The sequence below is a fragment of the Ovis canadensis genome, chromosome 5 (genome assembly GCF_042477335.2).
Source record: "Ovis canadensis isolate MfBH-ARS-UI-01 breed Bighorn chromosome 5, ARS-UI_OviCan_v2, whole genome shotgun sequence".
Lineage (NCBI taxonomy): Eukaryota > Metazoa > Chordata > Mammalia > Artiodactyla > Bovidae > Ovis > Ovis canadensis.
The window spans coordinates 82,868,548-82,892,390 of record NC_091249.1 but is presented as its reverse complement, the minus strand read 5'-3'; the positions used below and the strand labels follow the sequence as shown (position 1 = coordinate 82,892,390).

Here is a 23,843-nt window from a genome sequence, read left to right as displayed (position 1 = left end):
GGGTAGCCTCGTAGACAGATCCCTGCACGGGGGTGTGGTTCCAGAACTCACCTTTCAGTTCACTCACTGGGGCAAGTCACTGGACTGTTTTCTGAGTCTCAACTTGCTTGGTTTGATCAGGTGTAAAAAGGATGTAATAGGTCCCAACCTAAGCTTGCTTGGCTACTGACATAGATGGAAAAGATGTGAAGATTCCTGCAGGTGACAAAGCAATATAAAATGTTTATTACATAATGTGGAAAATAATACAGTGAGGAGGAAGTACCTAGAATTTGAATTAAGTGCCTGAAAATCATCGGACAGGACTCATACTTTTCCCTGGGGTACAGAGGAAATGGAAGGTGGGTGTGTGATGGCCCCAAGTCCTGAGTGTGGAGGGCTTTCGTGTGTACAATATCTATATCCTAAAGTGACCTGAGATGACTAGCAACTAGCGAAAGATGAAAGGCCAGGTGGAGAGGACCTGCATCACTCACACTCTTTCATATCCCCCAAGCAGCTAGATTGTCTCTCTCTCTGAATCACCAGAGATCTCCTGTCATTGATAATCCACGTCCCCACCACTCCCAGACTGTGAGTATTCACATAAAGCCCCCAATCTTGCTGCTTATTAGCTCACACGCATGCATCTCTGTACAGTTCTGCAGGAGGTAGAAAGGATTTGGAACTTTGACTTGTAGTCCCTCATTAGTCACTCAGAAAGCACGTGGTGGATTATTTGTGTTGTGGAACATGGTGATACAGTCATATCCTTCAAGAGGGCTTCCCAGGTGGCTCAGTGGTAAAGACTCCACCTGCCAATGCAGGAGACTCAAGATTCCAGTTCAGTCCCTGTGTGGGGAAGATCCCCTGGAGGAGGAAATGGCCTATTCTTGTCTGGGAAATCCCCATGGGCAGAGGAGCCTGGTAGGCTACAGACCATGGGGTCCTGAAGAGTCAGACATGACTGGCACACATACACGTACACTTCGGGAAGCTGTAGTAGCTTCATGGGGAGACATCAGACACACACACCACCATCCGTTCATCAGTGCCTTAAATTAGAATGCTGGCATTGCCTTCAACTCACTCTTCTTCCTCATACCTCTCCTTCCACTAGTGACCGCACCCTCTCAGTCTGGCCATCTCTCTGCAGGGTAGCCTCGTAGACAGAGTGTGGTTCCAGAACTCACCTTTCAGTTCACTCACTGGGGCAAGTATCCCAGACCCTTTGTATCCCCAGACCCTTTGCTAGAACCTCAGTATAGGTCCTACCTGAAATACTTCCTTTGACACCTCCTCCATGAAACCTTGTTTGGTTTCCCTTCCCCGACTCCCCATAGCGGGCCATACTTACTGTTGAAGCTATTATGTGATACTGTTCCCTTTGTAAGAACACTCTTGCCTCCTGGCCTGAGACGCTCTAGCGTACTGCCTGGCACATAGTTGGCCTACAGTAAACACACAAAAGATCGCAGTCACCACCAACAACAGCAAACACAGGCCAGGGTGCCAAATGATGAAAGCTGACAAGACCTTGAGAGTTCAGTGAAGGCTCGCGCTAGAAGGGTGGCCTGAGCGGGGTGGGCACCAGGGTGGGAGCTGAGAGGCTGTGCGCCAGGGCCGGGAGAAGCGCTGACTCTTCTCTCCCCCCCCAGTCGTGCCATCCAGTCCCACCATGGCCTCCTCCACAAGCCTCCCCTCCAACTGCAGCAGCTCCTCCGGCATCTTCTCCTTCTCACCAGCCAACATGGTCTCGGCCGTGAAACAGAAGAGTGCTTTTGCGCCTGTCGTCAGACCCCAGACCTCCCCACCTCCCACCTGCACCAGCACCAACGGGAACAGTCTGCAAGGTAAGCCCCAGGCCCCAGCTGGGGCCAACCAGATGCCCTGACTCACCTTCCCAGGGCCTGCCGCAGACAGGGCTCGCTCAGCCTTGGGCTTGCCTGCCCCTGTCTGCCCTCAGCTCTTCCGTTCCTGTGTGTTCGCCCTTGTTGGACCTGGCCCCAGGTCCCCCACTTCCCTCCTCTGCTGGAGTTGCCTGAGCAGTTCTTCCAACTCCAGCAGTTCTGCTCAGGCCCTAGATCTCCTTGAGAAACACCATCGCCACGTACTAATGTCGTCGTTTCTCTTTCCTCTCTCATTCCCTGTGGTCGCCATAATCAGATCAGTCTTTTGTGGACTCTAGCAAGTTCTCACTGCAGGGTCTGTCCCGGGACTGGCCTTCTCCTGAAGTAGGTTCCCTTCCTGTTGCCTGTGTCAGCATGAACACGTGTGGGGCTGATCATGGGGAGGGGGTGTGACGGCCCAGTCAGGGCCCTGAGGTTACAACATCTTAGACCAAACACCCAAGGCTTACTACTGCTGGGAACCAGAAAGCCCAAAGTGCCACTGGAGAACCCTGGTTCATATTAAAACTGTTCGACTTCCTCCCCCTCATGGAATTTGGAAAATAAGAGTCACAAAGATTTTAGGGGACCTTTCTATTCACTGAGAAAAAAAGAACCTTTTAAAACGGGTCTACCGTTTCTTACCTTCTCCTTAAGTGCTGCCACTCAGTTGGGGTACTGAGCTGCACCGCCTCTTTCCTTTCCCACAGTGGGACTGTGGGATCAGTACTCAGATTTTATAGATGAGAAAGCAAAAGACTAGTGAGGTTAGGGAATGGCTTGACTTGGAGACAATGGTATGTGGCAGAGGCTGGCTTCAAACTCAGGCTCTAAAGTTCTATCTCCTGCTCTATCTTCCAAGTACTATACTACTCAGAGTGGGTAAACAGGATGCATCCAGGATTCCTAAGGCAGCTGGCAGGGAAGTAAGATCAATAAAATCATCAGTTGCCATTCTTTGAGCAATGACCGGTGTTAAGCACTGTGCCTGCTTTATCTTATTTAATCCTCACAACTTCCTGATGAAACACAAGGACAGTTATGTACTCCATTGTACAGAGGGTAAAACTCAGGCATCAGGAGAGTAAACACCTGCCCAGAGGCATAGGCAGAAACAGAGGGGATGAAAATAAACCCTCAGGATCTGTGCCCCAACCCAGTGCCCCACAGAACCTTCCTTTCAGTGGCCGGCTTGCCCATCTTCACTGACAGAGCTCAGCCGTGGAGGTTGAGAGCGGTCAAGAAGGCAGTCTTGTTTCTTATTGTCTGTTTATACGTCCATACACGTACTTTGTACTGACGTAAACTTACATCCATTCTCTCGAAGATTCCATAAGGGCAGTACTGTTCCTGTTATACAGATGGGAAAACGAAGGCCCAGTTTGCTCAGGGTTATGTATCTAGTAATGATGGAGCCAAAACCGAACCCCCTGTGTGACTTCTGAACCTGAGCTCCCCCTGCCTGCACCTTTCTGACTCCAGAAGGTCTCTGCTGAGCACTGCTCAGAGACCTGCTGGCCAGTCTGTCCAGCACAGGCGAGGTGAGTGCCCATCCCTGAAAACATCCCCCAGCAAAGCCATCTTCTTAGAGGGAAGAGGAAGACAGACTCTGGAATGACAGTTCAGGCAATATTGTTTGGAAAATGCCCACCCCACAAAAACAGGGGAGCCACCATTCATGCAAGTATCTTTTTCAGCTAAAAATAATGCTCTGTCACCCTGACTACACCTCCAGCTGGCAAACTGAGGATGTACTGCCTAAGTGAACACAGCTTATAATGGGTTTAAATAAGGATAAAAACCTATGGAAAGCAGAAATCTACCATTCCTGAGCTGCCAATCATAGCCCTTGTTAAACATAGACTTGACGTCAGGAAGGAGGTGTAATGGGGTTTGTAATCAGCCATGGAGGGGGTGGCATGTGAGAAGAAAAGGCCCATGGCTCTTGGAGGGTCCCTGACTGAAGTGGGCAGCCCTTCAGTGAGGCCAAAGGTCTTTTCATGCTGTGTGGATCAAGGAGGGAACAAGAAGAGTCTGAAAGGAGAAACTCAGCCTGAATTTTAGAGCCTCCTGGATTAAGGGAACTTCCAGTGGTGTAATGTGTGTGTGTATATATATATACTTAAGTAATGATGAGATGGCATCAAGACAGGGCCACATAAAAGGTGTGTGCATTTGTTACCCCTAGAGCGTTTCTAACCCAGTCTGCACAGATCCCCAAACTACAGAGCCTGCCTCCCCCTTCTGACCTGCAGCCGTCTCCACCTCTCCAATCCTGCCTAGTGCACAGCGGGAGGCTCTGGGGCATATAACTCCGGGCATGCTTGTGCTCGACTTGCTGTTGTGGATGACACTGCCCTTCCCTTCTAGTTGAGCGTGGGTCCTGGTGGTTTTTGTGTTACCAATTCTGTTAGGCACCAAAGGTCCTTAGTTTCGGGGTGATGGCAGCAGGGGAGGTATGAGGAGAGGAATTAAAGCCACAGTAACTGACACCAACTTCCGGGAAGCTCTCCTCCGCCCTGCCCACTCTGCTCCCGCCATCCACTCACCAGGCAGGGCCCACCCACTCGCGCTACACGTCTGTCGTCTGTTTGCTACCCCTGCAGATGTCAGCACAGTGCGCCACTGTTTTCAGGGGTCTCTTGCCGGGGGCCTTGGCTTCTGGGAAAACCCGAAACCTAAGACTGACCTCATCTTCAGCTTTCTAAATTCCACTTCTATTGAAAATTTTAAAGACACATGTAGGCTAGAGAATTGAGAATCTCGGAAGTTGTGGTATTCTCCTCCTCGTTGTCATTGTTACAGTAACAGCTGTTTCATTTTGACCCACCTTGTTTAGAATTGTGATTATTAAGACAGGGCAAGTGAGAGGAAGAGTTGGTTAAGCAAATTGACCATATAAGCAAGATTAGAGGTGACACAGTTAGGCTGCTTAAGTGTTTTAAAGGTCTATTTACCTCCAACTACCACTCTGCTAATTGTCCATCATTCTTTTTTTTTTTAACCAACAACTCCTTAGAGATCCGTTTCCGTAGCAGCCCTTTCTCAGCCTCCGCTCGAGACAGCACACATTTATTCCTCAACAGATACAGATACACACTGTGGTCTCATGATGGTGATGACAATGGTCAGAGGCACCAATGTGGGAGGGCTTCTTCCCAGCCTGTCGTCTTCACTGTCTCATGTGTTCCTTCCAACCAGCCTTAGATATAGGCTGTTTATTGTCCCCATTATACAGATGCAGAAAGTGAGAGCTGAGAAGGCTTATCCAGAGTTATAGGACTAGCACATCAGGGGAGACTGGGGTTAAGTCCCAGCCCAACTGACTATTATGTAAGTATGAAAGTGTTGGTTGCTCTGTCGTGTCTGACTCTCAGCAACCCCATGGCTCCTCTGTCCATGGGATTCTCCTGGCAAGAATAGTCGAGTGGGTTGCCATGCCCTCTTCCAGGGGGTCTTACCAACCCAGGGATTGAACTTGTGTCTCCTGCAACTTCTGCATTGCAGGTGGATTCTTTACTGTCTGAGCCACCAGGAAAGCCACAAAATAAGCCCCTATGTTAAACTAAATGGTCATATTCAAGCCACTGGGCAACCAGCTGTGGAAGTTCAGATGAGGGAAAGATTAGAGAGAATTCAGACCAGCCTTATGGAGAAGGTTGACTTTGAACTGGACCTTGGATGAGGGGCAAGTAGGATTCAGGCCCAGGGAGATGAGGTGAGGGGGGAGGCATTTTAAGCAGAAGGTTTAAGGACAACCTGAGCCCGAGTCCTGTGTGGTAGCCACTAAGTCATGTACCCTCCTAGAGCACAGGTACCAACAGGCAGGGAGAAAGGGTAACAAGGAAGTCCTTACCTGGGAGTCAGGAGCTCCATTCTTAGAATTTGCAGTTTCTTCTGTGACTCCAGTTGGTTTTCTCTCCCAGGTAGGTAAAACGTTTGACAATCTGCTATTTGCCTGAGACATCTGTAGGACAAACTCTTATCTCAGTATTTCTGGAGTCTCATAAGATGTTCTATTTAAAAAAAAGAAAGAAATGGTTATGGTCAAACAAACCTCGAAAATGGTGCTTACTATCTTGGAATCACAATGCCTGCAAGTTTAATTAAAGGCTCTAAGACACCCCGCAGCTAAACAGAAGAGTCTCCCTCTTAGTTCTCTGCACTTATTGGCCCATTAAGACCAGTGAACATCCTATGAAAAACTATGTAAAATTTAGACATATTTTGGATTTAAAGATAATAACACAGAGACATCTCCTTCCATTGTTATCAAATGTCATTGGTCAGTCCTGATCTTAGACTCCTCAAGTGTGTCTGTTTTCAGAGGCCAAGACTTGAGTTACCTTATATACTCAGTTATAGTCCTGGAGACATGCTTTCCCTTCTCCCAAAGCTGGGCCCTTGAAGCATGGATTCTATCTAATTGTGGGCCTCAAAGGATTTCATTCAGAGATAGGCAGCCCCCAGAATGCTGTCACCATGTCACTGGACCTGCCCCCAAGGTGGGGATTTTAAACCCTATGTTCCAGACAGTCTCCGCAGTGAAGAATTAAAAACAAAAGGCCAGAGTCATTTCACAGAAATCATACCCACATAGTACTACTTTTCTCCCCTTTCCCCACCTCGCTGGAGCGCAGGCTGGCTGGCCCCACCCAGCTTTCCACAGTCAGGTAGCGCATCTCCTGGAATTGTCTTCTGCTTGATGCTCATGTTGAGTTTGTGCAAGCTCGTCCCCTCGTCCTGTTCCTGATTAGCTCCGCATCCTTACACATGTGGTGGTTTGAGGAAGTTCACATTCCACCCTTTCATTCCAGATTTCTCCCAGCTCGGCAAAACTTTGCATTTTGTCTTTGTTCTTATCCAATCAAAAATTGCATTGCCACTGAAGCCAGTAGTTTTCTTGAGCTTCTGTCAGAGAACGTGATCACCCAGCTGCCAGGCGGATGGCAGAGCCACTTCAGTCTTGTGATGCCCTGGCACACGTTACTCTCTGAGAGTGTGGGGGTATTGTGTCCTCATGGAAATCTTCATGAGCCCCACTTGGGCAAGTCCGTATGCCAGCAGCATTTCTGGAACATTCTAAGCCTCAAACACCCATCCATCTCACCCACATAAATAATCTTGAGGATTACGGCACAGACACAAGAAAAACAGCTCCTAACATCCCGGGAGCTTCCCCGCAGTCATGCAATGAGGTTTCTTTATTAAAAGGCCTCTTTAGAGTGCCTAAACCCAGAGGCCACAAACAGGACTCTTTGCCCAAAATTCACTCATCAATAAGGGTTCTGCATCTGGAGTTTAGGAAGTGATGGAAGAGATCTGGGGAGCAGTAACCCCCTGATGTTACGTGCAAAATTCTGGGTGTAAGCATCTCTGAGCCGCCTTCTTGGACAGAGGTTCCCTGGCTTCCATTAGACCCACAGAGGAGTCTGAGGACCAATGAAGGAGAGGGAGGGAAGTGGGGACAGACCACAGTCACCCCTAGACACCCCCAGACTGTATGTTTGTTTATTTGGCTTTGATTTTAACTTTTTGCTAACACATATAAACTGGGCTATTTTATGTTTTAGAGAATCCACCTCTCCACCTTCTCTGGAAGTAGTTCAGAACATGTGGTAGCTATGTGTAGGCATTCTCACGTGGCAGCAGTGAGTGCCACTCACGCTACAGAAGGCCTGACTCTGGCTGAGCCACCTCAGGCCCCACAGCGGGAACCTGGCTCACTTAGGATGCCAGCCTGGGCTCTTGACGTGCTGGAATTTTTAACCCCTGTGTCCCAGATTAAGAAACACTGTTAGCTCTGGACTGGCAGCATGTTAGTTAGCTTTGCTTTATAGCTTTTAATGTGGCTGTAATCGAAGTTTCATCTTACTGATTTAACACATTATTCGGGTATCAGAACACTGGGTAGGTTTTTGTTTTTGTTTTTAATTCTGGTCATCTAGAATTTTTTTTAAAACCTGATGTTTTTAAGGCCCCATTGATAAATTTTGACTGGGTCCACCGACCCAAATTAGCAGGAATTTTGTCCATTTTCCCTTTTGCTTTGTATCATATGGAAACTCCCTGGTGATCAGGCTCTGCTCTAAGAGACTGCTGGGCACACAGACTAGATTTTGGTGGAAGGCATAAGTCACTTCTTTTGCCAGAGGTCTTAGCACTCCCTTGGGAAGGTCTGCCTTTTAGTAGAGGTGCCTGGACCTACCTTCAGCCTGGAAGAAAAGATCCTTAGGGAGGCAGTACCACGCTGAGCTCTCACTTTGCAAAGACCCTCTTTCCCAGTCCATCCTCCTTGCCTTTGGAGCTACAGCATCTTGAATTCTCAAGGCTTGGATTGAAATACCCAGCTTCCTGTATCAGTTGCAATCTAGGGCTCAGTTGCATCTTAGGGGCGCACTGCATTTCCAATGGATCCCAAATTGTTGGGAGTTTAAATTGGCCTGCATTTGGCAAGAGACACTTCCTGTTTCTAAGAAAAATGGCTTATGAGGACTTACAAAAAAGACTCTAGGAGCTTTTGGACTGCAGAATGGCTCTTGCAAAACAACATTTGGATGATTTACGTGTAAATGAATCAGAAACATGTGGATTAAATTTCCTTGTGAATACAGATGGGTTTAAAAATTAACGGAAAAAGTGTTTGGCAAAATGCTTTTTTAAAAATTGAATCGAAAATTTCAGGGGGTTGGGGAAGGGAAGCAGAGGCTTGTGGGGCCCACAGCACTCAGAGCCTCACCTGGCCTTCCCGTGTCTACTGAAGGCTTTGGGGCTCTCTTAAAAAAAGCCCATTCTTGCAGACATGAGAGCTGGGAAATTTAGAGGGTCACTTCCTAGATGCAGTCACCACTGACAAGGACATTAATTTAAATTTAGAATTGCCAACAAAAAGAAAGCAATGACTTCCTTTCTCCGTCTGACAGGATGCTAAGCCATCGCTGAGAGCCAAAGATGGCTGCCTCTTGCTTCTAATGTAAGCACTGCTCTCATGTCCACCTAGTTCAAAGTTGCCATCCTGAACTCTGCACTTGTCCCTTTATTCCTTATACCCATCAAGTGAAGTGTTCCATGTTGGACAGTACCTAGTTGATATAAGGAAACACAGCCCAGAAAAGTTCAGCAGTTTGCACTAGGTCACACAGCTAATTTAGCAGCAGAAGTTAATAGGAGCCTAACTCTATTAGGTCTTCACTAGGAGCTTATCCGGAGAAGGCAATGGCAACCCACTCCAGTACTCTTGCCTGGATAAATCCCATGGATGGAGGAGCCTGGTAGGCTGCAGTCCATGGGGTCGCACAGAGTCAGACACGACTGAAGCGACTTAGCAGCAGCAGCAGCAGGAGCTTATCAGAACTAAGCACTTCATATTGGTTGTTAACATTTAAATTTCCCACAACTCTTAACAGTATCACTGCCCTAGCAAATATACCCCATTCCTAGCCGAGGAGGCAGAGAGGTTCACGGATACAACTCTGGGTGGAAAAGGAAGTGGCAACCCACTCCTGTATTTTCTTGCCAGGAAAATCCCATGGACAGTGGAGCCTGGTGGGCTACAGTCCATGGGGTCGCAGAGTCAGACACGACTGAGCACACAAGCAAGCAAGCACCTCTGGGGGACTTACTCAGCAAACGGAAAAGTGGAATGTAGGCCTGTGGGATTCCATGCTCTTTTAGTACAACTGTGTGAGGCCTCCCAACAATGCTTTCCAAGATGTTTAATTCTCCTATACAGCTTTCCCTTTGCCTAGGATCTCCTTCAGCTTTCCTAGGCTGAAGTTTTCTAGAGACATGGTCAGACCATTGCAGAAACCTTGACTGCAGCAGAGGTATAGGGGACACCCTCCCTCCTCATCCCCCAGGGAATGACATCTCCTGGAGCTGGCTGCTTCTCACCCCAGGCCTGAGGACTGAAGTGAAGGCACCCAAATCGCCACTCCAGTCCTCAGTGCTCAGCTCTCATGCTAATACAGGACACGGGCAGAGCCATGGTTTTTTGTCGCAATTGCTGGCTGTTGTGGTGGACCAGTTTTTCATTTTATATTTTGGAAGTGAAAGCAAGGGGAAAAAAGAGTGACAAACTGAAAATTCCCACTCTTTTGCAAGTGATGGGGCTCTAACTTTCCCAGCAGTATTCAAACTCTGACTTGCCAGTTATGTCTTAAAATTGAAATCAGATTTGGAGGGACGTTTAGGATCGTCTGTTAAAGACACATACACTCACTGATGACACTACATTCTTAATGAAGTACATGCATATTTTGTAATTAAAAATTCCTTCCAGGGAAGATGAGAAAGCTCATTTGTGGCTAATGTTCAACGAACATAGTGGTATGTGGGTGTTTTTTCCCCCTCATCTTTTTTCTCTTTCAGTAGGAAGTTTGGACACAAAAGCCACTGACTCTTGTCTTCTCTTTCACAGCAATATCTGGCATGATTGTTCCTCCCATGTGAAAGAATTGCCTTGAAGAATTTTATTAATGAAGAGGTTGGATTCTGCTACAGAGAGTAATGTGATACAAGTCCCAGAGTGGAACTTTTAACTCAGGCCTTTTTAAGAGGAATCACAATAACTGCAGATTTTTAAACAAACAATATCGCCGACCTTGCAAATACTGAAATTGGAAGGGATCTGCTAACGCAGGGTGTTGGTTACAGTTGTACCTCCCGCCTCCTTGGGGGGATATATTTATTCTGTGTTGATAAAAGCAAATCCACTTTTTCTTTCTCTCTCTCTTTTTTTTTTAAGCTTAACTCTGCAATCACTTGTCTTTTATAAACCGTAAAGCTGTATACAAGGGACACTATAAATAAGACTCCATGTTTTAATTTATGATGTTTTTAAAGCTGTGTAAAAGGAGAATGAAGTGGTGATATTTACAGAAAAGTTTAAAAAAAAAGAAAAAAAAGAAAAAAAAAAGCTTGTATGGGACAGAATAGGAATGCCAGTTAGATTTTTTAGGAAACTAAGGGTCGGCTTCTGCGCCTTAAAGCATATCAAGTGGTAGTTACTCGGACAGTGCATTTCCAGTATCTAACTTAACATGCCACCCTTCAGCAGTGCAAGCTTATTTCTCCCTTTCGTATTGTTGTCTTAAGTAACTGTGTAAATAAATGCAGCCTGGAAAGTTAACCAGTGATGTGAGTGATCACGTTTTCCCCTTCTACTCAAAATCCAGTGCCTCTAGACAGATGTTAAAACTGCATATTTAAACCTGATAGCACTCTCTCTTTTGCTTATGTCAACTTCTTATGAAGCCGATGGCCTCTCGAGAGCTTGGAGGCATACACACTGTGTGAGAATCTCCTTTGAAGACTGCATGGAACAGGGTCAGGCACAGAATTCCAAACTATTCCCTCCAGTTAGTTATCAAGTCAAAATCCCAGTAACATGCCACCATTTACAAGGTTAAAATTTACTCATCCTAAATGCTGACTTCATCCCAGTCCTCCAACACAGCAGATCTTTCAGATTTCCCATTCGAGATAGCGCCTCTATTGGTCGACCCTTACTATTTGTAACATAGTAGATTGAAACAACGGGTTAAGTGCTTTGGAATCAAGAATGAAAGGAAACTGGGAGAAAGGAGAAGGTTGAGACCTCAAAACACAGTTTTCTGTTCGATGGGAATTATTGCTCTCATTATCTGGGAAGTGTTCTTACAATAGAAGGTAATGGTGAAGAGGCAGCAAAGCTCCGAGGATGCATTTGCCTGAGATTTTTTTCTTTGCTGTTGTGTTTTTGTATGTAGTTATAAATACTGTAGATTTTTTGTGATTTTTTGCCAAAGTTGTTGTTCTATTTATACATTTTAATGTCTTAAGATGGTTTTTCAATATCATAAAAAAGATTTTACTGCATATTTTGCAAAGGAAAAAAAAAAGCTCACTACCTTTAGCTTGCACATACTTGCAAAATTAATTAAAAGGCTTTTTGTTTTAAAGGGGATTTTGTAAGATATCCATATAAATAATGTATTTATCTTTGGAATTTGTACATTGCTTTCCCCTTCCTCCTTTTCCTCTGACTCCCAGTTTATTTTATTGTGTATGTTTGCTATGTGAAAAGTGCGTATTTGTTTGGTCACCTATAGTTAGCTGTTTCAATGTGATTTTTAAACATTTCATTTATAGTTATTTTTAGTATTGTTTTAAACCATGCTTCATTTTTTTTTAAATTTTCACCCAAAAGCCATTGTCTATTTTTGTATTATTTGTAAGTTAAGAAGTTTTCTCCAATTTATGGCAAAAAATAGTAGCGTATTATTCTTGTAGCATTTAGTTCCGTAGATTTAAAAAAATGTATCCTTTGCTTTGGAAGCTTACAGAAGAAAACCCTAATGCTGTTTTACTCTATTAATATGCATGGAACCTCTCCCTTTGGAGTGACGCATTTTGTGCATTAAATTCCAGGGAGAAACTTCATAGAAATCAATGAACATACTTTCTTTCCTAAGTCTGCTTGTATATTTCCTCTGTCTTTCACATAAATATAAACCAGCAGATTGGATGCCTTAACAATGCAAATCATATTCATTTCACTTGTACATTGTAACTGTGCACCGGACCTGTCAGTCATCACTAACATTCTCAGAAAAAAAGAAAAAAAAAAGAGAAAAAAAAAACAAAGAAATCGAAAAGCACAAAAGAACTGTTTTGTTACCTTAAGATAATGTAACTTTTTCTAGTAGATCAAGAAAATTTACAACAATGCTGCAACTGTGCATGCCCCCATATGGATTTTGCAATGGTTTTCACTAGACTGTCAGAGTGCGATTTTTATGGGTTGGGACGGGTGGGGGAGGGGTGTTGCGGGAGGGAAGGGAGGGGAAGAAAGCTGATTTTTCTTGGTGAGAAATAATAATGAGAAATAATAATAATAAAACTGGAAAATGTAAGCAAAGTGGACACATTGCTTCTCGGTACTCAGAAAGGTTGTCTGAATTTGTGTGGTAAGCGCTGGCCTGAAGATGTGTACAATTTAAAGCCATATTTTGTCTGGTGAGCCCCTTAACTGTTTGTGAAGGACTCCGGGTCAGCCGGTGAGGTGTCCGGCTCACACCCTGGAGACAGACGCCACCCATTGTCAGCCATTGTAGTGGTTAGAACTTTTCTTGAAAGTCCAAAGAGCCTTTAAAATGTGTATAATTTGTGTTTCATTGCCTCTATTTACACTGATTAGATGAAATGACATTCTGGCCCTCTGACCCTCTCTCTTCTACATGGAACTTTTACAAATAAAAGATGTTCCCCTAAATACAGAATATGGCTTTAAGAAGAAAACAAAAATAGAGAATTCAACTAGGATTTCAGTTTGGGGGGAAAAATACAGCTTCTGGATGACTGGATTGCATAACACACCCTGGCCTCACATTGTACTAGGATGCAGCTTAACGAAGTCATCTCTAAATCTAACCTTTCACCTTCCTATCAGACTTTTGGAATAGACACACACTGTACAGTTCAATCGTTAGAGAACCTAACTACTGTAGAGATTGTTATAATTTTTTTTTTTTTTGCAAACATTCAAGCTGTAAAAACTTTTCAACTTTCACAATATTTAATTAAAGTTACTTCTTGTCTGTGATGGCAGCTCCTGGTTGTGTATTCATTTCTCTATTTTGGATGAGCCCAAGTCCAACATAATGTGAAAAGGTCTGTGTGTGCAGTGGCGTGGGGCCAGTGTTATCACCCAGAGAAAAGCAGCAAGAGTCGTCCTGGGACACCCACTTTCCCTCTTTGTCAGTGCATGGGGATTTGCTAATCTGGAATGCAAATTGAACACACACAGCGTACTGCTGCCCTCTGCTGGCAGCAGCTGGACACACAATGCCCATCCTGGTCTGAGCCAAGAGCCCCAACGATTACGCTAGGCAAGCAATGAGATCCCCTGAAGTGACTGAATTATGAATCTAGGCTCTGGCCTCGCTGGAAAGTCATCCTCCATGTTCCAAGTCTGAACCAAGCTCTTCACATACCACTGCTAATTAATCCCAGTGAGCTTTCTGGTCAATTATGTGCCCTGGTTCACTGAGGAGGAGGCATGTGTGAACACAGAACTTTCCATGATCTATAGTTTTAAATCCCATGTGGATAAGACATTTTTCCTGTTGGAAAAAAACAAATTTACCTAGGGTCGAACATTCCACAAACACCCAGTAGGCACCTACTCCTGTAAAACTGTTTCACTTTAATTTCCATCATCATCATAAGTCTCTCCAACCGCACATTCAATGCTCTCCCTACTTTTACAATTATTGGACATGATAAGCTTAATGATGCTTATAAAACGCCTCAAAAACTCAGCAAATAGGCCAACAGAAAGTTGATGACCAGAGCTGCTAGGTCATCCTGCAATGACCATCTGGATCATTCGTGGTGGGCACTGCTGATACACTTTTGCTCTGGAATAGAGCCCAATCTGAGGTGATAAAAGAGTGTAATGAATAAGTTAATAGGCAGAGAAGCCACCATCCTCATCTTAAAAAAGAAATCCATGCTGATTAGTTTGGTCATTCAGTATACATTTCTGGAATTCTGTATCAGGTACAGAAGATAAAAAGGGAACAAGAGTCCCCTGCCCTTAGGCCACTCATAATCTCAGACAAGAGGAATCTATACTTAGAGTAGTTTAGAGTGTTAAGGACAAGACACTCATAATGCTCCATAGAATAAGATGGACATCTACACCTCTACATACTGGCTTCTACTTTCCTTAAGGCCTATTTCTTGGAAGCATTCATTTATTCACATAGACCTTGAGGGTTTCATCTGGCACCAGGTGAGGCCTGGTGGATTCTATAACAAGCACAGCAACACTGATCCTGCCCTCATGGATCTTTATAGTCGAGTGAAGCAAGGAGACATTAACCAGCCATACAAGTCTAACTAACAAACTGATAAGGGCAATGAAAGTCTAGAATGCTCTGAAAGTGTATTACAGTGGGATCTGCTTTTAACCTGAAGGGTTGGCGAAGGTTTCCAGAGAGAGGGACATCTAAGCTGAGATGTGAAGGATGAAGTAAGCGGGTGGGGTGGCACCATTAGCAGAGGGAATGAGAACAGATATAAGGATCTAGGCTTTGGGCATCGACAGGGCCCATTCAGGAGAAGGAAACGGCAACCGACTCCAGTTCATGCCTGGGAAATCCCATGGACAGAGGAGGCTGGTGGGCTACAGTCCACGGGGTCACGAAGAGTTGGACACGACTGAGCATGCACGTGCAGGCACGGCCCATTCAAGAACAGAAAGACTGTGTCTGTAGAGTGCGCAGCTGTGCGAGATGGCACTGAGGAGCCTGGGAAGTTCAGAACAGACTGAGGACCTACTATCCGTTTGGCACCTCACTGGTTTGCTAGGATGCAGTAGGCAAGCCAGTCATAGCCTGTAGGGCCTGAACCAGTGGTCATAAACTCAATGCTCTGTATCTGACCACAGAGATGGTGATGGGAAACCATGAAGTGGGTGAGCTGGGGTGACAAACAGACAAGGAGCGCTCGCTTACTCCAGGCAGTTTGTCCCCACGTGGGAATGTAGCCCCAGTGATGCCCATCTTTCAAGAATGCCATTGTTGAAGTATTTGAATATTATTGAATTATTTTTGTGTGAAATTCTCATTTTTTAAATGCTGCCATCTAATCCAAAAATAGTGCTTTCAAAACACTGCATTGGGGAAAAAAGAAAGTCCATGGGCATCTAAGAATGTCAGTTTGGGACTTGTGGTCAAAAGACAAGTTACTAAAGGAGATGCTTACTCAGCTTGATTTGAGGATCCTATTCACATTCCTAGCACTAGGTTAGGAAGGCTGCATGGAATGGCCTGCCTGCGTGGTGTAAGCAGACTCTCCAGGCAAATAAGGGAAAGCAGGGCATGGAGGGCCATGCTCGATGCCTCTAGAGCTGGCTATATCAAGAAAACAACATTAAATTCATCAAAAGGAATAGGAATGTGGGGAAATGGAATATATAATTGTGAAAAAACTCTCCATAGCCTACAGTAGCCATGTTCAATGTTAAACATACAGATCAGTTGTGTGTTTTTTTTTTTTAAATAAATTTCCTTTTGCCTTGCCAAAACACCCTCATTGAAAAGTTCATTTTTAAAAGATATCCAGGGAAGTAAACCTTTTCCAGCACACCATGCTCATGGCCATGCCTCCCCTCACAGGCTCCAAATCACATTCTCAAAAATGTTGCTCCTGGAATGATTATGCTGTCCCTCCAACATCTCAGTTTCTTCTTCCTCAATATTACTATCTAATCAGCCTACACATATTGTCTCATCTTAGAGAAAAAGAAAATATGATTAGACCTCACTTTGCTCTCAGTCTGTCCATCAGCCTTCTGCTCCATTTTATAGCAAGTCCTCTCTAAGAGGTGTCTGTCTTTTCTCCATTTCTATTCTCTTATTATCTTACAGTCGATAATTTCTCTTATCTGCTGTATCTTACAGTAGATAGTTGTCTTACAGTAGATATTTGCTATAATGATGCACAGCAGGGAGTCTCAAACTTTGCAAACAAGGGATCAAACATGTATTTTACAAGTATCCTGATAACTACCTAGAGAACAAATTGGAGAGAGGCAGAGGGGAAAGAAAACAATTAGGAGGCATTGCCATGGGTGAGGCAAAAAACACATAGCTTGGAAAGGGAAAAATAGATAGGATTAGACATATTTAGCATTTGATTATAGTCAACAATAGGGTATTACAAACTTCAAAGTTGCTAAGAGACTAGGTCTTAAATGTTCTCACCACAAAATGAAATAATTATGTGATGCCATGGAGGTGTGTGTTAGTGGTAAGGTGGTAATCACCTTGCAATTAGCATGTCATATACCTTAAACTTTAGATGTCAAGTATACTCCAGTTAAAAATACCTAGTGGATAAAACCATTCTGATTTGGTGATGAGGCAATGTTGGGATTGGGGGAGGAGGAGAAGACAAGGTAAAACTCAGTTTTCTGATTGAGACACCCACTATTAAATAAGTGGTTGACATCTCTATTTGGGCTGTTTCCTACTATTAAGATATAGAGCTTGGTAGTGAAATCCTTTCCTACTGTTCCCTTTGCTTTCCTTCCCTCTTCCAAGTATGATCCTCTTCTCCAGAGGTTTCTATATTTACATTAGGAATGAAATTCAGTTCCCGGAACTGGAAATATTTTGCTACTTTTTTTTTTTTTTTTAAACTTAAGTATCAAGCAGTTTTCTCTCTTCTCTCTGGAGAGTTATGCTACAGTGGGACTGATTTTTATCTACTTGGCATACTTTTTTCCCACTGATTGTATAATTTCCACATTCTATATTAAGAAGGAACGTTCTGAGCCCTGGAGTGAACCACAGGCCTGAGAGTTGACTCTTTGCAGGAAATATGTTGCACAGAGAATTAGGTTATAAGGAGAATCCAGTGCTCCACAAACAGTCAACAAAATGTCAACAAAAAGGAGGGAGTTCCATTGAAGTTGATTATTTCAATAACATAGATTTGGGTGGGCCTCCGCTAGGAGTCATGGCCCTAAAATGAGGGGGAGCAGGAAAACATGAACTAGAACCATCAGCCATGCCTTCTGTCATGCATTTGTCTATTCAGTATATTTTTACCAAGGACTTTCTCTGTGTTAAGCACTTTGCTAAGGGCTGGGTTTAACTGTGTCTTAAACAGACCCATTTCCTTCCCCTCATTACTGCTTAAGGAGGACACAGATATGAAGCAAAGAACCACACAAGAATCATTTCACACTGTGATAAATACTGCTGTAATCCTAATATAAAAGCTTCCCTGGCAGCTCAGTGGTAAAGAATCCACCTACTAATGCAAGAGATGGAGGAGACACAGGTTTGATCCTTGGGTCTAAAAGATCCCCTAGAGAAGGAAATGGCAACTCACTCCAGTATTCTTGCCTGGAAAATTCCATGAACAGAGGAACCTGGTGGGCTACAGTCCATGGGGTTGCAAAAAAGTTGGACACGACTTAATGACTAAGCAACAGCAAACCCTACTATATCTGAACAAATCTGTGGCTCTGTCTCTGCGCACATGTCAACACCCACATTTAGTTAAAAAAAAAATTTGATCCCTTATTCAAATGCCTTAAAGGCCATTCTAAGAACCTAACGGTAAATTCCACAGCAATACCTGCTAAAATTCTCTTTCCTCTCCCACCCTTTTGCCTACTCTCCTTACTCAGACACTTCTTTGCTCAATCCATCTGACAACAGTCTATTCTGAGTTGATGTGATTTTTCTTTTTACCTCAACCCCCACCCCAGTGCATTATTTTCTCTCACTGCATTGTCTTTCTTCCAGCAAGAAAATCTTTCCTCTTCAGCAGAGCTGGGGAAAGGAAAGACATTGGACTGGCCAAACGTGATTCCCTTTGGCAACTGGGGGAAAGGAAAGTCCATAAACACTTCCTTGTTAATAATGTTTGAACATATTAGACGGTGAGGGGCAAGAATAGGGAGCAGTGAGCACATAGAGCAAGATTCATGGGTCTACTCCTATTTGAGAAACAGTCAGCAGGCTTCCCTGGTGGCTCAGATGGTAAAGAATCTGCCTACAATGTGGGAGACCCAGATTCGATCCCTGGGTCAGGAAGATTCCCTGGAGAAGGGGATGGCAACAAACTTCAGTATTACCTAGAGAATCTCATGGACAGAGGAGCTTGGCAGGCTACAGTCCATGGGATCGCAGAGTCAGAAATGGCTGAGTGACTAACATTTCATTTCAGAAGGGTAGAGCTGGTAGGAGTGGGAGGGTGTGCAGACAGCATTCCACATGGAAGCTGCAGGTCACCCAGAGTGGAAGACGGCTCCTCCTCCTCAGTTCATCTCCTCCACTGACATATCCTTTTCCTCTGCTCTCCTGTATGGTTCCCTTCCATGTAACACTCCTGATCAGTGTTTGGTTCACGAGTAGCTCCTCAAGCAGAGCAATTACTCTGATAATTCCAGGACCACTGTGGGGAGACTTTCTCCTTCTCTCTACCTTACTTCTGCCTGCACCGTGGATTTATTGCATGGGATTCTAGGGATGTGGTCTTTTCTGTAATCCTTTAAAAGCAGCTGTAACCAGATGAAAGGTTAGGGATCCCCAATACTGCTCTTTATAATTCAAAGGCAAACATTCCTACCCTAAACTTCATGCCCTAGAAACCACCATAGCCCAAAGTACTCAAGGGAAAAGGCAGACACTGAGCTCCCATTTTCCCCCCACAAGCACAGAATACTGCAGCTCACGCTAACATCCAGGAAAATCAAGGAGATGGCATGATAATGGCACCTGGCATTCTTTTCTTGGAGGCTACTTTTACATGAGGTGATATCTATTAACCTTATAGATAGATGTTTGTTTAATTCTCACGATAACCACAGAACACCAGTGTCATCCTTCTTAACTAAAATGGAACTGCTCACCAACTTGTCTGAGGACAGAGGGCCCCCTTTGGATCTTGAAGGCCATTTATTTAAGATATATAGGCACAACAGTTAGTCTGTCTACAGGATGAACTAATCCAATAATCAGTATATACTGAAAATAACTTCAAAAAGAGAAATCACTAAAATTTTCTAATCCTTAGCATATCATCTATTAAAAAAGAATTGACAATAAGAGTATTCGTTTAAAATGTATCTAAGAAGATAATGTTGAGTAAGCTACATCATGAGTTATCATTCAGTGCCTAGAACACATTAGCCAGTCTGTCAATATAGGGGATTGAAATTCCACTGCATGTATGCATGTGTGAATGGATGGATGCACAGGTGACGGATAGAGATACACAGATATACCATAATAAGTTTTTCTGATTTCAAACTGGTAGACGTTAGGTAGTTTCCTATCTCTTGATAATATATACAACAATTTGATGATATAATTGATTAAAAAAACATCTCCTAAGTCCTTCCAACTACTTAAAAGCTAATGGCATCCAAAGAGCCACCCCCAAGAAAGGATTCCTTCTTTACCACAGAAAAAAACTGTCCCAAAAGTTGCCACATCAAACCAGAGCATGATCTGTGGCTGATGCTTGTCAGAAGTACAGGCAAAACAATGGATCCCCCAGTCATTATACTTTGGTACCAGAGTAGGTACCAGTGAGCTCCAGACGAGCAAAAAGAAGAATCATTCTGATACTGTCATACGCCAAAGGAAGGGCAACGGTTTAGCACCTATGCTGAGGGTGAGACAAGACAAAGGTTGACATGGGTAACTTGGGGACACAAGGAAAGGAGCAAAGAAATATTCCTTATATGTTGCAATCCGTAAATCGTTTCATGATGTGTGATCCTGCTAAGCCCTTTCATAGTTCTAAAAAGACACATGTAACAGGTTTAAGTGAAATGAGATTAGCTGAAATTTCAACATAATTAACACAGTCATGCCAAAGAATGCTCAAACTACCGCACAACTGCACTCATCTCACACACTAGTAAAGTAATGCTCAAAATTCTCCAAGCCAGGCTTCAGCAATACGTGAACCGTGAACTCCCTGATGTTCAAGCTGGTTTTAGAAAAGGCAGAGGAACCAGAGATCAAATTGCCAACATCCGCTGGATCATGGAAAAAGCAAGAGAGTTCCAGAAAAACATCTATTTCTGCTTTATCGACTATGCCAAAGCCTTTGACTTTGTGGATCACAATACACTGTGGAAAATTCTGAAAGAGATAGGAATACCAGGCCACCTGACCTGCCTCTTGAGAAACTTATATGCAGGTCAGGAAGCAACAGTTAGAACTGGACATGGAACAACAGACTGGTTCCAAATAGGAAAAGGAGTACGTCAAGGCTGTATATTGTCACCCTGCTTATTTAACTTCTATGCAGAGTACATCATGAGAAATGCTGAATTGGAAGAAACACAAGCTGGAATCAAGATTGCTGGGAGAAATATCAATCACCTCAGATATGAAGATGACACCACCCTTGTGGCAGAAAGTGAAGAGGAACTAAAAAGCCTCCTGATGAAAGTGAAAGTGGAGAGTGAAAAAGCTGGCTTAAAGCTCAACATTCAGAAAACGAAGATCATGGCATCTGGTCCCATCACTTTATGGGAAATAGATGGGGAAACAGTGGAAACAGTGTCAGACTTTATTTTTTTGGGCTCCAAAATCACTGCAGATGGTGACTGCAGCCATGAAATTAAAAGACGCTTACTCCTTGGAAGAAAAGTTATGACCAACCTAGATAGCATATTCAAAAGCAGAGACATTACTTTGCCAACAAAGGTCCGTCTAGTGAAGGCTATGGCTTTTCCAGTGGTCATGTATGGATGTGAGAGTTGAACTGTGAAGAAAGCTGAGCACTGAAGAATTGATGCTTTTGAGCTGTGGTTTTGGAGAAGACTCTTGAGAGTCCCTTGGACTGCAAGGAGATCCAACCAGTCCATTCTGAAGGAGATCAACACTGGGATTTCTTTGGAGAGGATGATGCTAAGGCTGAAACTCCAGTACTTTGGCCATCTCATGCGAAGAGTTGTCTCATTGGAAAAGACTCTGTTGCTGGGAGGGATTGGGGGCAGGAGGAGAAGGGGATGACAGAGGATGAAATGGCTGGATGGCATCACTGACTCTATGGACGCAAGTCTGAGTGAACTCCGGGAGTTGGTGATGGACAGGGAGGCCTGGCGTGCTGTGATTCACGGGGTCGCAAAAAGTCAGACACAACTGAGCGACTGAACTGAACACAGTTATGGAATGAAGTATTAGAGGCCTATTTGCACTCAGTGCAAGAAATCTCTTGAAGTCACTATTCCTTCTTTGCTCAATCAGTCAAATATATAAGTGCCTCACATAGGCTAGTCATCATTCTAGTTGCTGAAGGTAAGAGCAGTTGGACATGGGCAATATTTCAGCACAAAAAGAAAATTAATAAGCAAACATACAATATCATGTTGAGAAGAGCCCTGTGAGGGAAACTGGCAGGATGCTGTCTGCCTCCTTGTCTTACTGATGGTGGGCTTGGACACGTGACTTGATGCGGTCCTTGGAACATGAGCTTGCACGATATAGGCAGAGGCCACGGATGTGACTGTGAATTCTGACTTGGTTCTTACACACCACAGATATGCCAGGAAGAGAGCTTCCTCCAAAATACTGCTGAAACTTAAACTTGGATCCTGACGTGTCCATACACAGAACAGACCAGAGCCCTCTGACATCTCGGAGTTGAGCTGCACTGACCCTCGGCTTCCAGCCCTCTCACCCAGACATGCTGACAATATCAGCTGTTCCTTGGATCTACTGTCCTGCAAATCTGAGAATTAAAACTTGCTGTTGTTTGTAAACACTTGTGCTTTGGAGTGATTTCTTATGTGACATGATTGTGGCAATAGCTGATCGACACTGAAATAGAAGCCTAGACGTGGGTGCAGTTATAAGAAAAAACTGAAAACAAATATTTTAAAACTCAGTGGTGGGTGGTGAGGAACCAATTGGAGGTTGGGAGAATCATGACCAGTGGTATGCAACAGAGAAAATATTTAGTAAGAATTTAATAAAACATATGGTAAAAGTAATACCCAAGATAATCTAGACAGGCAGACTGGGAGTAGCCTAAGAAGATTTGGGAATGAAATATTAAAAGCCTGAGCTCACTGTAGGTAACTACAATTGATAAGATGCTACATGAAAGAGATGAGCTCAGAAAACAAATGGTCCAGTTTACAAACACAGTTGAGAAAGAATACAGAGAACTCAGAAAAGTTGTCTATGTAGGGCTAAGTGATAATTATTGGAGATAATTATGGAAACTGATGCAGTCAAAACTAGGCACCACAGAATAAACTTTAACTATCACGAATCACACTCAAGAAATGCCAAGCTTTCTTTCTCTATAGCCATCAGTCCATATCTGCATTTTTTTGTCCATGAGGATGTCTCAGGATTGAATCACCTTATTTCTTCAACTGGTACTATGCTAGGTGCTGGAAAGCCAGCCATGATTTTTGCCATCAAGGAGCTTTCCATCTAGTGGGAGAAGCAGACCTTAATAAGATATGTGCTGTGCTGTGCTTAGTGAGATATGCATGTGATTAAATACAACACACTGCGTAGAAGGGCAGGAAAGCAGATAATCCAGTTAGAAACCAACTTTCTTCGGAACACCAAGGAAAGCTTCCTCTGAAAAAATAGTGTTCAAGCTGACATCTGAAGGGTGAATAAGGCAAGAAAGAACATTAAAGAGAGAACGACTATCACTTGCAGAGGGCCTGAGAAAGATCAGTGTGGTTGGAGGGGAAGAGAGGTGAAAGATGGTCCTATTGCGGGACCCAGACTACGCGGAGTCATGTGCAGGTGAGAAAGAGTATGATTTTTATCTAAAGAGTTTAAAGAAAGTCGCAGTAAGATTGACTGAGAAATTTATCAAGCATCTTCGAAGAGACTTAGGTAGACACTGCAGACAAATATTGGGGGGGCACTTGGAAGACAGCTGTCAAACAACTCCCCTCCACTAGTGAGTGCCCCTGGCCTGGAACACGGGGAAGAGTCCTGTTTGCTGCATCTTGCCCACAGTGCTGTGTGTCAACTCCGAACAGCGGGCTCACCTTTACCTTTCCATGAAGCCCATTATGTTTTAAACAATACCCATCAGATCTTGTAAGGCTTGATACTTATTTTATTTCAACTATCACTCTTTTTTGTCAAGTGGAGTCTCACGCACAGCAGGTGAACCTTAATGGCGTAAGGAATAAATAGAAAGCTGACGGGCTCCCACCCATCAGCTAATGGATTACTAAGCAAGAGGGACTGCATTCCACCCCAGTGCACTTAGCCCAGCATTGCTAGAAATTTTAAAGACTCCAAGCTAACACTTCATGGGCCCAGGGGAAAGGAGCTCAAACTCAAGTATGGCTCCTTTGATAGACAAGTGAATGAACATGGCTATCATTATGTAATCACACAACTTAGGAGTTATTTATTATCAACCGCACAACAGGTTCTAGAAACACATTGGAGACACTTGGTTTGCCAG

General features: G+C 43.9%; 1 protein-coding gene across 4 annotated transcripts in view; it reads left to right on the top strand.

Annotated features, from left to right (window-relative positions):
* EBF1 (EBF transcription factor 1) overlaps nt 1–13,452 on the top strand; it is a 409,288-nt gene extending 395,836 nt beyond the window's left edge. For all 4 annotated transcript variants that reach the window (XM_069592512.1, XM_069592511.1, XM_069592510.1 and 1 more), the window contains exons 15-16: nt 1,638–1,832; nt 10,288–13,452. In XM_069592512.1, coding sequence (XP_069448613.1) covers nt 1,638–1,832; nt 10,288–10,319 — 227 coding nt within the window. In that variant the 3' untranslated portion in view covers nt 10,320–13,452. The remainder of the gene's footprint in view (nt 1–1,637; nt 1,833–10,287) is intronic.
* The last annotated feature ends 10,391 nt before the right edge of the window (nt 13,453–23,843 follow it).